We start from the raw sequence: 13225 nt of genomic DNA on the forward strand, positions 1-13225 counted from the left end.
CACACACACACACACACACACACACACACACACACACACACACACACTGAGGCGCAAAGTCAACCTTAGGAGTCATTCCTCAAGATGCCATCCACCGTGTCTTCTGAAACAAGACCTCTTCCTGGTCTGGAGCTTACCAGTTAGGCTAGGCTGGCTAACAAGTCCCAGGGATCCACCTGCCTCCCCAGCATGGGGAGAGCATCATGCCTGGCTTTTTTTACATGGGATGTGGAGGCTCAGGACCCCCTGCTGTGTGGTGAGCACTTCGCCTACTGAGCCACCTTCCCAGCCTCTCCAGTGTTCTCTGAAGCTGTGAGGCAGATGAGAGCCTCAAGACTCAGGCTGTCACCTCCAGGAAGCTGCCACTCCCCTGCTCTTAGCCAGGCAAGGCACTTCTGTTTTGGCAGCACTGGGCTGCGGTATCGCCCCTAGCGTGGTGTATTTGGAATATCTCTTCTTCCACATCCTCTGTGGACAGCTGGCGACTTCAGACTAGGGATAGTGTGTGTTCTTCTTGGTCATCATCAGTCCTCCAAAACCATCAGCCATGTTGTACCTTTTCTAGGAAGGACTGTGGAGCAAATGGACAGACACTGAGTAGCGGTACATCCTATGCACTCGGTTCCTTTTCATGCCCCACCTCCTCACCCTTTTTTGAGATTTTTCGGTTTGGACGTGGAATCTGGCAGCTAAACAGTTTCTCCTTTACCAGGAAGGATTCCAGCATGGCTGCGGGGGACCCTGCTTCGCAATGGGCCTGGGATGCACTCAGTGGGGGAGAGCAAGTACAACCACTGGTTTGATGGCCTGGCCCTTCTCCACAGCTTCACCATCAGAGATGGTAAGAGCCCAGCATGAGTTTGCCGTTGCCATGGTAACAAGTACTAGACAGACTCTGTGGCCTGAAACAACAGGAGTTTGTTGTCTTTCCATTCGACGGGGGGTGGGGATCAGAAGTCTGAAATTGATCTCACTGGGGCAATGCCAAAGCATTGGCAGGGCTGCTTTCCTTCTGGAAGCCCTGGGAGACCCCAGTGCCTTGCCTTCACAAGAGTTCAGAAGCCGCCTGCACCCTGGCCTTGTGGCCCCAGCCCTGTCTCTAACCATGGGCATAATACTTGCATGTTTTTCAGTCTCTATGTCTCTTTTTCCTCACACCTCCCTTCTCCTTCCCTCTCCTCCTCTATTCTGCCTCCCTTCTCCTTCCCTCTCTTCTCCTCTCCCTCTCTTTTTTCTCCCCTCCCCTCCTCCTATCTTCCTCTTTCTTTTCTATCTGCTCTTTCCTACCTTGTCCTTCTCTTTTCTCTCCCCACTTCTTGATCTTTCCCCACCCATCAGCATGCCTCCCTCTTTGACCATCCCCCTTGCATATCCCTCTCATGAGGGCTCTCTAATGCCACCATGACCAGTCAGACAGCCCCAGAGCTTCAGCTGAGTAAGAACTACAAAGCCCCTTTCATCCCACTGGTACGGCAGGGTTTGGATACAGGCTGATTTTGGGAAAAGCTTTTCCCAGCCCACTGCAAACAACTCTTTGGAAAGGTACCCAGGGTTCCTCATCCTTTCATCTTTCGATAGAATCTGTCATGGGATGAGCAACCACAGGAAAGATGACAGGCTGGGAACTCAGACACGCCTCTGATCAAAACAGAAAACACAAAACAAAAATACCAAGCTGGGAACACTGCTTTCCCTAACCATCATGGCATCTATGACCCAATCCTCTAAGTGTCCTCAGGGTGCTAACCAGGCCTCTCATCAACTCTGGAACCCCCAGTGGCTCCCCATTGTATAACAAGTTCCTCCTGCCTAGCTCAGAAGAGAGCATGTGCAGGGAACTTGGGGTGAAGGAATAAAGAAGAAAATGGGGAGTGCTGTTCATTTTTTTTGAGCACTTTATGGGGAGTCTTTTATTTTTAGATTTTTGTTTCACTTATTTTAGTTCTCATCCAAGAATGTATCAGATGTTTAACCCATCACCATATTCCTCTACACTCTTTTTCTAACCCGCTCTCATCCCTTTTGTTCCCCTAGACAATTTCTCTTCTTCTTTCAATATGTGTGTGTATTTATGTACATGATTTTATGTGACTATATAAAAGATCCAGGAACCACAAATGAGAGAAAACATACAATATTTATCTTTCTGAGGCTGATTTGACTCACCTACTACAATAATCCCCACCTCCACCCATCTTCCTGAAGTGACAAAACTTCATTCTTTACAGCAGAAAAAAAAATTGAATTGTATACGCATGCCATATTTTTGTTACCCATCCTATGTGGTTGGACACCTGGGCAGTTTCCATGACAGTGATTGAGCTGCAGTAAACATGGATGTGCTGGTGTCTCCAGAATATGTTGTCTTAGGGTCCGTTGGGTAAATACTCAGGAGTGGTGTAGCTGGGTTATATGGTACCTTGAGTTTTAGTTTAGTTTTTTGGGTATTTTAAGATATATTTTTAGTTGTGTGCATGTTCCTGTGTCTGTGTGTATGTGCATGTGAATGCAGCACCTAAGGTGTCCAGAAGAGGGCATTGGCTCACCTGGAGCTGGAGTTACAGGTGTTTGGGAGCCACCCAATGTGGGTGCTGGGAACTGAACTCAGGTCCTCTGGAAGCGCAGCAGGCACTCTTAGCTGTGGACCCACCTCTCCAGCCCTTATTTTTTGTTTTTTGAGACACCTCCAACTGACTTCCATAACGGTTAGACTAGTTTTCATTCCCACAGGAGTGGATCCTGGCCAGTTCTTATTGGTTTCCTGACCACCATTTGCACTGGGGTGATCTGGACTCTCAGTGAGCTTTGTAGTTCATTCCTCTGATGGCTAGTGAGGTTGGACATCTTTTCATGTTCACTGGCATTTCCTGTTGGTATTTTATGCTTTGCAAACTGTTCACATTATTAAGCGCCCCCCCCCCTATTTTAAGAAAGTGAGGGGCAGGATGGGCGTTGTTGTGCACGCCTTTAATATCAGCACTTGGAGGTGAATCTCTGTGACTTTGAGATCATTCCGGTCTACAGGGTTCCAGGACAGCCAGGGCTAAATAGCAATACCTTGTCTCAAAACAAAAACAAGAAAAGAAGTGAGGGGCTGGAGAGATGGTTCAGTGGTTAAGAGCACTTGTTACTCATCAAAGACCAAGTATGATGGTGCACACCTTTAGTCCCAATGCTCAGGAGGCAGAGACAGGAAGATCTCTGTGACTTTGAGGCCAGACTGGTCTGCATAATGAGTTCTAGGACAGCCTAAGCTACATAGTGAGATCCAGTCTCAAAACAAAAACAAAATCAAAATGTAGCAAAGACTGGCTAAAAGGGAAGGAGCAGAGAGGACAGGAGTTGGAGAAGGACAGAGATTTCAAAATAGAAAGCTTTCTTTGAAGCAGTGACCGTGAGTGCTGTCAGGTCTCTCAGCAAAGACACTGTTTCCAGAAGATAAAGTCATCCCAGCAGGATTTAAGTATCGGTGTGCATGTGTGAGAGTGTGTGTGGAACGTGCATGGGGAGATTGTAGTGTGTGCCTGTGTGTGTGGCATGTGTCAGGGTCTGTGGGCACACGCACGTGTGTGTGCATGGATGTATGGTGCATGTTGGGGGAAGCTGGGGTATACACGTGTGTGGTGTGGGTCAGGGTGCATGGGTGTACACAGCATGTATGGTGTGTATTAGTGTGTGTGGGCGCATACAAGTGGGGGTCAGAGTGTATGGCTGCACAGTGTGTTTGGTGTTTTATGTATACGTGGGTACATACCCACAATCCCACAGGCCTACCTTAATCACAAAGCTACCAGATTTGACCCAGTTCTTGGAGACACCAAGCATGAGGTTTCTGTTGACTGTGTCCCTTCAGATGGGATGTGGGACTTGAGAGAGCAGGGTGGACGGTGGTGTGATTTTACTCTCACACTCATGGTCCAGCGTCAATCTTGAGCATTTCCAGAGCTGCTTTCTCCCACGGCCTCCAGTGCTCTGGGATGCCACAGCTCCGTGTTTATAGGAAGCGAGTGGCCTGGCCTGAGAGTTTACATTTAGAGTGAAAAGAATTCACCTTTCAAGCCAAGCATCCTGGAGCCCAAAAGCCTTAGTGAGAGCCACGTGGACAGTGGCACCCAGAAAGACTGACCCAAGAAGGACAGGCCAGCTCTAAGGTGGGTCTTTGTTCAGTGAAGCACTTGGCTTAGGACGAGCATTAGCCTCGTCCCCCAGGAGACCTTCCAGCCTTAAGAAGCAAGGGTTTTCCTTGACCACCTACAAATTCAGCCTCCAACACATATGTATAAGTTACCTCTATTACTGTGACAAAACACCTGACAAAAAAAAAAAAAAAAAAAAAAAAACTTAAAATGGAAGGAGGGTTTATTTGGGGCTCACAGTTTGTCAAGGAAGGCCGGAGAGCAGGAGGGCGAGACACGCTGGTTACACTGTATCCATAGTCAGGAAACAGAGGGATGAATGTTCAGCTTGTTCTCTCCAAACTCCACATCAAGCCCCCCAGCCCGTGGGATGGTCCTAACCACTCTCAGAACGGGTCTCCCTCCCTCAGTGAAACCCCCCTGGGAACGGCCTCTTAAGATCTGTCCAGAGCTGTGTCTCCTGTGTCTCCGGACGTTGAGAGCGAAGGGGAACCGTCAGAACGTGGACGCTGTGCACCCTGCGGCCACACGTCTGAAAGCATCTTTCCTCGCTGAAATTACGGACTCTTGGAACTGGGGAGATGGCTGCCTGATGGCTCATGACGGCTAGTGTTCCTACCATGGTCATCATTTCCCCTTAAGTATAAAATGGACGTGGCTTCCATTGAAAGGTACTCTCAGTCCTTTAGAGAAAGGTATGAAAATACACCCCAGAGGGCCTGTCATTGCATGGGATGCTCCTCGTACCCCCTTTACTAACTGAGATGTCCCCTGTGTGAGTGTATTTTTAGTAGAGTCAAACTGACTGTATTGCTGTGTTCAGGCCCTGCCGAAGAGAGGCCATTTCCATGTTCATTACCAGCCTAGGAATTCACTGCTCTTAACCTTTCTACACCTCAGTTTTATTAGGTGGGAATGGATCTGTGGTCACCTTTGTGCTTCGTGTGCTAAGAAGCTTTACATCCAAGTGCTTGTAACTTCTCTTCTGTTTCTGTTGATTGGCGACTTAGGGTGTTTGGTTTTTGTTTGTTTTTTATTCAGAATGCTTTTATTTATAACTTTTTGTTGATTCTTTGTGAATTTCACATCACACACCCCAATCCCATTCATCTCCCCATCCCTTTGTTATTTGCCCTCCACCCTTGCAACCTCCACCCCCCACCAAAAAAAAAAAATAATAATAATAATGAGAAGAAATCTTTCCGTGAAAGCTACAGTTTGTCACGTTCTGTCTCACAGTATGTCCTTTGGTCCAAACAGCTTTACTTGCAAATGTTCATTGCAATGAGTCATTGGTCTGGTTCAAGGCCTCTGGCTCCTGCTACACCCTCAATACTGGATCCTCACTGGGACTCCTCTCTGATATCCTGTTGTTGGCCTGTGTCATGGAGATCCTGCCGCTTTGGATCTGCAGGACCGGCTCCTTCATGCTCTCCAGCAGTTCATAGATGGGGCAGATGTTGGGGTGGACGCACTCAAAGCCCTGGATCTGGGCCCGGGTTGCAGCTGAGCTGGTCAGCATTGTCGGCTCCCCCACACCCACACTGCCAGGCCCAGTGCTCAAGCACTGCCCTGGCTAGCTCACACAGCACCGCAGCCAGCAAGGGGCAGGGTCCACTGAGTGCTGCAGCCGGAAAGGGGCAGGACCTGCTCTCCAGTTCTCACGTCCTTGAGGCCAGCTCACCCACACCCACACCCACACCCACACCCACACCTCCAGGACCAGCTCCGCTGTGCTGCCCGGGTGAGGTGTGGGGCTGCTGTCCCTAGCGAAGCAGCTAGTGAGGGACAGGGACAGCTCTCCTGCTCCTGTGCCCTTTGGGCCTCCCCCTCCCACCTGCTACAGGGACAAGGGGCAGGGAGTGGGAGGTGGGGAGCAAAACATTTCTTCTTATATTTTATTTATTTGTATATATGTGTGTGTACACAGAAGTACAAGCATGAACCAAGGGTCACGGGGGGTGGGGGGTGGATAGAGGAGGAGCAGTTCTCTTCTTCTACCATGTGGGCTCTTCTCATCCTTTATTGTATCTATTTTATTTTATAACCCACTTAGTTAAATTGGTGCTACCTGTATGTACATATGTGTGGGGGTCACCGGAGCCTGGAAAACTTTCAGGGATCATACCTCTAAGGATAACTCTCTCTCTCTCTCTCTCTCTCTCTCTCTCTCTCTCTCTCCCTCCCTCCCCCTCCCTCTCCCCTAGCAGCCCACAACTGCCAGTAGCTCTTCAGCTAGGAGTGGAGGGTTGCTAGCCCATCCCTATGCTTGTTGACTGTCTTAATGTCATGCAGGCAAACATGGCTGCTGAGCTCATGAGGGCAGCAGTTTTATTGAGTCCAGAAGACACCATTTTACCTCTGTCCTCTCAGCCTCTAGCTCTTAAAATCAAAGCCATAATCTCCCTCTCCCCCTTTCTCTCCCCCTCTCCCCAATACATACACACAGAAAAAAAAAAACAAAACCACACATCCACTTCTGTAAATGTGGCCAAACGAACCTATGCTCCAAATTCCATTCTCACTGTAGGGTGCGCTTGCATGAACAAGGCTGGTCTGGGTCCGAAGACCTCCCTTCGGCCCCCAGAAAAGCCCCTTGAATGACTGGCATCAATTTCAAAGGTCCCGAAAGGTGCCAGGCTGACAAGCACCTGCTTCTGTTTCAGGGGAGGTCTTCTACAGGAGCAAATACTTGCAGAGCGACACCTACAAAGCCAACATCGAGGCCAGCAGAATCGTGGTGTCTGAGTTTGGAACAATGGCCTACCCAGACCCCTGCAAAAACATCTTCTCCAAGTAATATCCCCTTCTGAATCTTGACAACTTCTTGCTTTTTTTCATATTTTTGATTGCTAAAACAGTCTGTATTTTCTACCCTAAAAGTTTCCTTTGGGGTAGATAAACTCCATGTGGCCAGCCTGTAATCACAGATGCTGTGTACTCCTTGATCAGAGGTGGGAAGGGAGGTGAAGGGCATCTGACAGTGTCAGATGTTCGCCTGCCCAGCTGTAGGAAGTATTTGGGCATTATCAATCAAAATTACAAATGTGTGTTCCCTTTGGTCTAGAGATATGCTTGCTCATGTCTGAAATGACAAATAGATGAAGTTATTCTTGGCTATGTCATTTGTTATGATAAAAGCTGCAAACGACACAAATGTCACTGCCAGAAGTCTGGTTGAATTGCTGGCTGTACTGTCCAAAAAGAAAATCTAAGATCTATTAAGTTAACAAGTTGCGGTTGTTGTCGATGATGATGACGATGGACATGATGATGTTTTAAAGCAGGTTAGGGCTGGGAAGATGGCTCTTAGGTAAGAGCACTTGTTGAAAGCATGGAGTCTCAAGTTCGAGTCCCCAGAACTCTTGTAAGAACTAAGCCCGGTCACGAGCCTGTTACCCCAGCACAGTGTGAGGTGGAGACAGAAAGTTTGCAAGGTTTTTCAGACTGCCAGCCTAGCTCCAGGTCTACTGAGAGACCTTGCCTCAAGAAAGTGTGGTAGAGACTGAGAGGCAGGACGGCTGATGTGTGCCTCTAGTTCACTGTGCACACTTATGCACAAATGTGCATAAACTACACATACACCTTTTTCTTCAAACAAGGCACATAAATGTATTCTGTATTCAGAGAGGGAAGAACAGCAGGAAGAGTCTATATGTGTTTTTGCTTGCACAGGACACAGATCTGATAGCACAGTTAAGGAGGTGGGAAGCTGATGAATGGGAGGATGGGGAGACCTTTCTGGAACGCATCTAAAGTCATCTGGGTTATGAAGCAGATGTGCGTATTACACATTCAACAATTAAATTATGGCTAGAAGGTCAAGCCTGCTCTCATTGTCTCCCTTCAGATACACTTCAGACAGAACTATGCAAAGATTCAGGGTGGATTGGCCCAAGATAGGAAAAGTGCTTCTGCTTTTCTGGGGCTGACATCATCCATCCTTGGAACAGGGCGGCTTGCCCTTGCAGAGCGGGCAGAGAAAGGGGAGTCCGTGGGTTGGAAGGACTTCAAAACCACACCTGGAGGAGAGTCCCTGCAGTTACATCCTCTGTCGGTAGGGGGAGCACCACTCAACGCTTATATCCAGTGTTTGCCAGTTGTACCAATAAATCCTCTTGGGCTCTCTTTTTACCAGTTTGTAGTTCGCTATTTGATGAAATGACCCACGAGTCTTAACTAACATGAGCTTGTTTTCCTTTTGCCAAAATTAATTCCGGGGTGAGGATGTAGCTCAGTGTGTGGAATGTTTGCGCAAAGCCCGGGGTTTGATCTGCAGTGCAGTGGTTAGTCTCTCCCTGAACTTGGAGCCAATCTACCTGCCAGCATGTCCCCAGCACTCCTCCTGTCTCCACTTCGCTTTTGGGTTACAGGCATGAGTGTGACCATAGCTAGCCAAGCCCTCAGGAGGTGGAGGCTGGATAACCAGACGTTCAAGGACACCCTTGGGTACACTGCAAGTCTGAGGCTAGCCTGGGACAAATGAAACCTTGTTTCAAAAGAAAAACAAAAAACAATCAAACAAACAACAAAAAAACACACAAATAATTTCTTGAACAAATCTGAAGCACTCAATGGGGTTCTGCCAAAGCAGAGCTTTACTGTTTTGCTAGCTTTGAGGGGAGGTGGGAGGCATTCTGGGTATGCGTCTGATATCTGCAAGGCTACTTAAAATAGCTGGATGCATACCAGCTCCTGCTGCCTCTAGCTGAGGAGACCCTGCACCTTCGACACTCAGGAGGAGTGTCATGTGACCGCACTGCCCAGCACCTCACTTGCCATGTGGGGAACCTGACACCTCAGTCCTCCAGAGTCCTCGGGTGACCCACTGAGACCCAGAGTCTTTTGTCTGTTGCTGAAGCCGAACGCAGTAAATGGTAAGAAGGCGAGTCGCCGAGAGCAGAACTGTCCCGCTGGCTGGGAACAGCCACTAACACAACCCGTGTCCTTTCCAGGGCTTTCTCCTACTTGTCCCACACCATCCCTGATTTCACGGACAACTGCCTGATCAACATCATGAAGTGTGGCGACGACTTCTACGCGACCACGGAGACCAACTACATCAGGAAGATCAACCCACAGACTCTAGAGACCTTGGAGAAGGTATTGTAGGCTTACGGTCAGCATCCTTTCCTGACCCAAGAAAGGAACCCCACTCTCCACCCCTGGGGGGAAAACAAGCTGTCTACCAGGAGCTCACTCCTCTGAGGCCTTCAATTATCACCCGCTCTAGCATGGCACTAAGCAGGGACTGCATGATGTCCGTCTTTGCAGCTGCATTCATTCCCAGTAGTTGCTATATACAGTACAGGCATATGCTGTTGAAGTATATTTCAGTTGACCATGGGACACTTGCATGATGGGATGAGATGTTCCATCTAATGCCACTGTAGTCACCTTGTCTGATGAACTATAGGATGTCCACGTGGTGAAATCTCCTCATGATGGCCTTCTCATGTGTCCGCATAGGGCGGGAGAGCTGGCTCAGTGGCTAAAAGCATGTATTGCTCTTACAGATGATCTTTCAGTTCTCCAGCTCCGGGGGATCTGATGCCCCTTCTGGCCTGGGTGGGTACTGCACTCATACATATACATAAACACATACACGTACAAATTTAAAAATACATAAAAACAAATTTTTAGAGCATATCCTAATCCCTAAAAGTTGTGTAGACTAAGTGGCTTAAAATAACAGACCTTACTATCCTGTGTTTATGGAGGTTACAATTCTAAATCTAATGTGTCAGTAGAGCCAGGCTCTGGCAGGCTGTAGGGTAGTATCCTTCCTGTGGTTTCCAGCTCCCACACTTATCACCCACTCTCGGCGTTACTCAGGTCATAACCATGTCACTTGAGTCTCCACCTCCTCAGTCCCATGGTACTCCCTTCATGTCTGTGTGCTTCAACTTCCCGTGTTCTATAAGCCTACAAGTCATGAGGCCACAGCCCACTCTCACACAGTATGCCATCACCTTGTGGTGATTACACATTCAAAGACGCTACTGCCATGTGAGATCGAATTCACAAGCGCTGGGGTTAGGACTTCCTCCTGTATGTTTGGAAGATGGGTACAACTCAGAATCCTAGCCATAGTTCTTATAGGACCCAGGGGGCTCTACCCACAGTGAGCTGCAGAGGGAGATATTACTCAGAGAACAAGGGCACCGGCAGACAGAACTACTTCCAAGGGAGCATTGGGCCAGCATCACCATGAAATTTAACAGACCCCGCTTCAGTTTACTCCGGCTGCTTGTTCAAAGCTGTAATGTTGTCTTAAGGCATTTGAACGGTCTGCTAAGTTGAATACTTTTCTTAGCTGGAAAATTACATCCAATTCCACATAAACTAGGTAGCAAGGGCCCAACTGATGCATACTGGGAAACACCGGTAGGCCAGAGCCCTACCTAAGTCTTGGCTGGCTATGTTGTCCTGGAGAAGGGCATACAACTAGTCCCTAGCCATCCCATTGTTTTCTGGCTGTGGTCTGCTCTGAGCAGGGATCATCGGTCAACCTGTTTGACTGATTCCTGAATTAAGGATTGTATAACCTCCCCTTCCAGAGTAAAACTGTGAGTGTCCTGGAGAGCTGCAGCTCTGCCTCTGTGACTCCAACAGGATGAATTCAAATGACTTAATAGGATTGACATAGAGCAGTAACTGAGACTGGCTGGGCGGTGGCAATCTAGCTGCCCCCATCGTTGTCAGAGCCTTCTTTCATGAGGCACCCAGTCTCTGTATGTTAAGGATCTTAACAAATTCAGGATTTGGGATGGAACTACAGGCCATACAAACACACACACAAACAAAACAAAATGCTTGTTCACTAGCTCCCAACAACTGACTTCTGCCACAGAGGTAATACAAGGTCATATCAGATCTTGAGAATAGACATCTCTCTAAAGGCAAATTATACCTTTCCTCCCCAATCAGGAGATATGCAGAGAGATACACCCTCATCCTAGACCTAGGCTCATCAGGTGCTTATGGGGCTCCATCTTCTCTTTACCAAAAGGAGTGGCTTTTGTATTTGGCAGGTTGATTACCGGAAGTACATGGCTGTAAACCTGGCTACCTCACACCCTCATTATGATGCAGCTGGAAATGTCCTTAACATGGGCACGTCCATCGTGGACAAAGGAAGGACAAAATACGTGGTCTTTAAGATCCCTGCCACACCACCAGGTAGGTCACTCTGGGAACCTAACAAAGAAAAGACAGCCCGGTGACCCTAGCTGAGGAGTCCGGGTTTGTGTTGGTCACACTACTCAGAGCAGGACTTTCCTCCAAAGATTATTCAGATGACCTTAAATTTGGTTTTGTCGTTTAGGCGAATCCAAAAGTCCTTTGGGGGAAGAGCTCGGTTTTCTCCTTGAACATGAGACATTTCTGAGATTATTTTGGATAAAAGAAATACTGTCATGATTTTAATCTCCTGCTTTTCAGGCTCCGATTCATGAATTCGCTATTTTATCTATCTGCTCACCCATCCATTCACCTCTTTAGCCTTCCATCTATCTACCCATTTGTCTACTCACCTACTCTCTCAACCCCCATCCATCCAGCTATCCATTTACCCATCCACCTCTTCATCCACTCATTCACCTGTGCATCCATCTGCTCACCCATCACTCAGTTCACTCACTGCCCATCTGTTTACTAAACCATCCATCCATCTATGCATTTATCCACCTATCCATCCATCCATCCATCCATCCATCCATCCATCCAAACACCTACCTACTTACACATATATCCACCCAGCCATGTATCCAATCATCTATCCATCCGTCTGTTTAGCCTGTTCTAACATTTTCTCTAGATACTAGTTTAGTCATTTTTTTTTACGTCTTCTGTCAAACTATTTGTGTGAAAGGATTGTGCCGCCCCTCCATCCTGCAGCCAGGCTCCCAAGGCTGTCGGGGTGCTCAGCTCTGCTGGGATCCATTCCAGATCCACACCCTGTTCCCAGGGCCTTCTGGACCTCCTCCTCTTAGGGCCGGGTCCTGGAGCAAAGCCCAGGCCAGTGATTGATTGCGTGTTCCCGAGGGGGAAGAGGGTGAGGCTCCCAACCTGTGTTTGTCTAGGACCCTCCTGCTTGCCACACCCAGCAGATGAAGCCCCAAAGGGCGTCTGACCTGACCTTCTGGCCTAGGAAACAAGTTTCTATCTGTGACCCTGACAGTCCCTGCCTGCTCCCTGCCCCTACAGTCTGTAGGAAACTACCCAGGTCAGCCAGAAGCTGGAAACACAGCCTCCCCCAGGTCAAAAGATGCCATGAATATTATTAAGTGAAGCTCGTTACTTAAGCTGATGAAGGATGTGTGGTCCAATCGAGCATCTTAGAGACAGCCTGGGGGCTTCTAGGCATTTGTGTCTGCTCCCTCGTATCACAGGGAACTGTAAGGCTCAGAAGATTAGGTGACAGAGTGTGGGTCACATGGCTTACAGGAGCCCTGACGTTATGCAAGGAGCACATGCTCTCTATGCCAGATCTGGGCCTTTCATCTCAGTTCGCTCTGTGTTCCTCTTCATTTGTGGGGGAAACTAGCCCACAACCCTATAGTATCCCCTCCCACCTGCCAGCTGTTTACAGTGTACACAGGTGGCCACAGAGAGGTGGGGCCATCAACAGGGAACTCATTATAGATCAGCCCCAGGACTGGGTGGGGAGGCCTTTTGCCCAGGGCTGATTCATGCTTACAGAGGACTCAAAAGACAGAACACGTGCACACTCGAGCGCGCGTGTGCACACACACGCACACACACACACACACAACTGTGGCCTCCAGTGTCAACAGAGACCTGTGAACTGCAGTTAGAGCAGGGGGCAGGTATGGACCTTCCCATCCCTACCCCATGTCCTGTTGCTTGCTTTTCTGGGTAATTTTTCCCCTAACAACACAGGAAGAACTCAAGGCTATGACTTGGATCACTGTGGTAGGCCATTCACTTCCTTTGCTCATCTGTGAAATGGGCATCCTGCAGCTTAGCTTAATAGCCATCTTACATGTAAAAGTCCCTCATCATTGGATGGAGGCATGGTCCTGTCAGTAGAGTGCTGGCCTTTCCAGCATGAGGACTTGAGTCTG

General features: G+C 48.4%; 1 protein-coding gene across 3 annotated transcripts in view; it reads left to right on the forward strand.

Annotated features, from left to right (window-relative positions):
- Bco1 (beta-carotene oxygenase 1) overlaps positions 1-13225 on the forward strand; it is a 34534-nt gene that overhangs the window by 1388 nt on the left and 19921 nt on the right. For all 3 annotated transcript variants that reach the window (XM_055621044.1, XM_055621045.1, XM_055621046.1), the window contains exons 2-5: positions 713-841; positions 6803-6932; positions 9092-9239; positions 11171-11318. In XM_055621044.1, the coding sequence (XP_055477019.1) occupies positions 713-841; positions 6803-6932; positions 9092-9239; positions 11171-11318 (555 nt within the window). The remainder of the gene's footprint in view (positions 1-712; positions 842-6802; positions 6933-9091; positions 9240-11170; positions 11319-13225) is intronic.

This window comes from Psammomys obesus, unplaced genomic scaffold (assembly GCF_907164565.1).
Source record: "Psammomys obesus unplaced genomic scaffold, mPsaObe1.curated_primary_1811, whole genome shotgun sequence".
In the NCBI taxonomy this organism is placed as follows: Eukaryota; Metazoa; Chordata; class Mammalia; order Rodentia; family Muridae; genus Psammomys; species Psammomys obesus.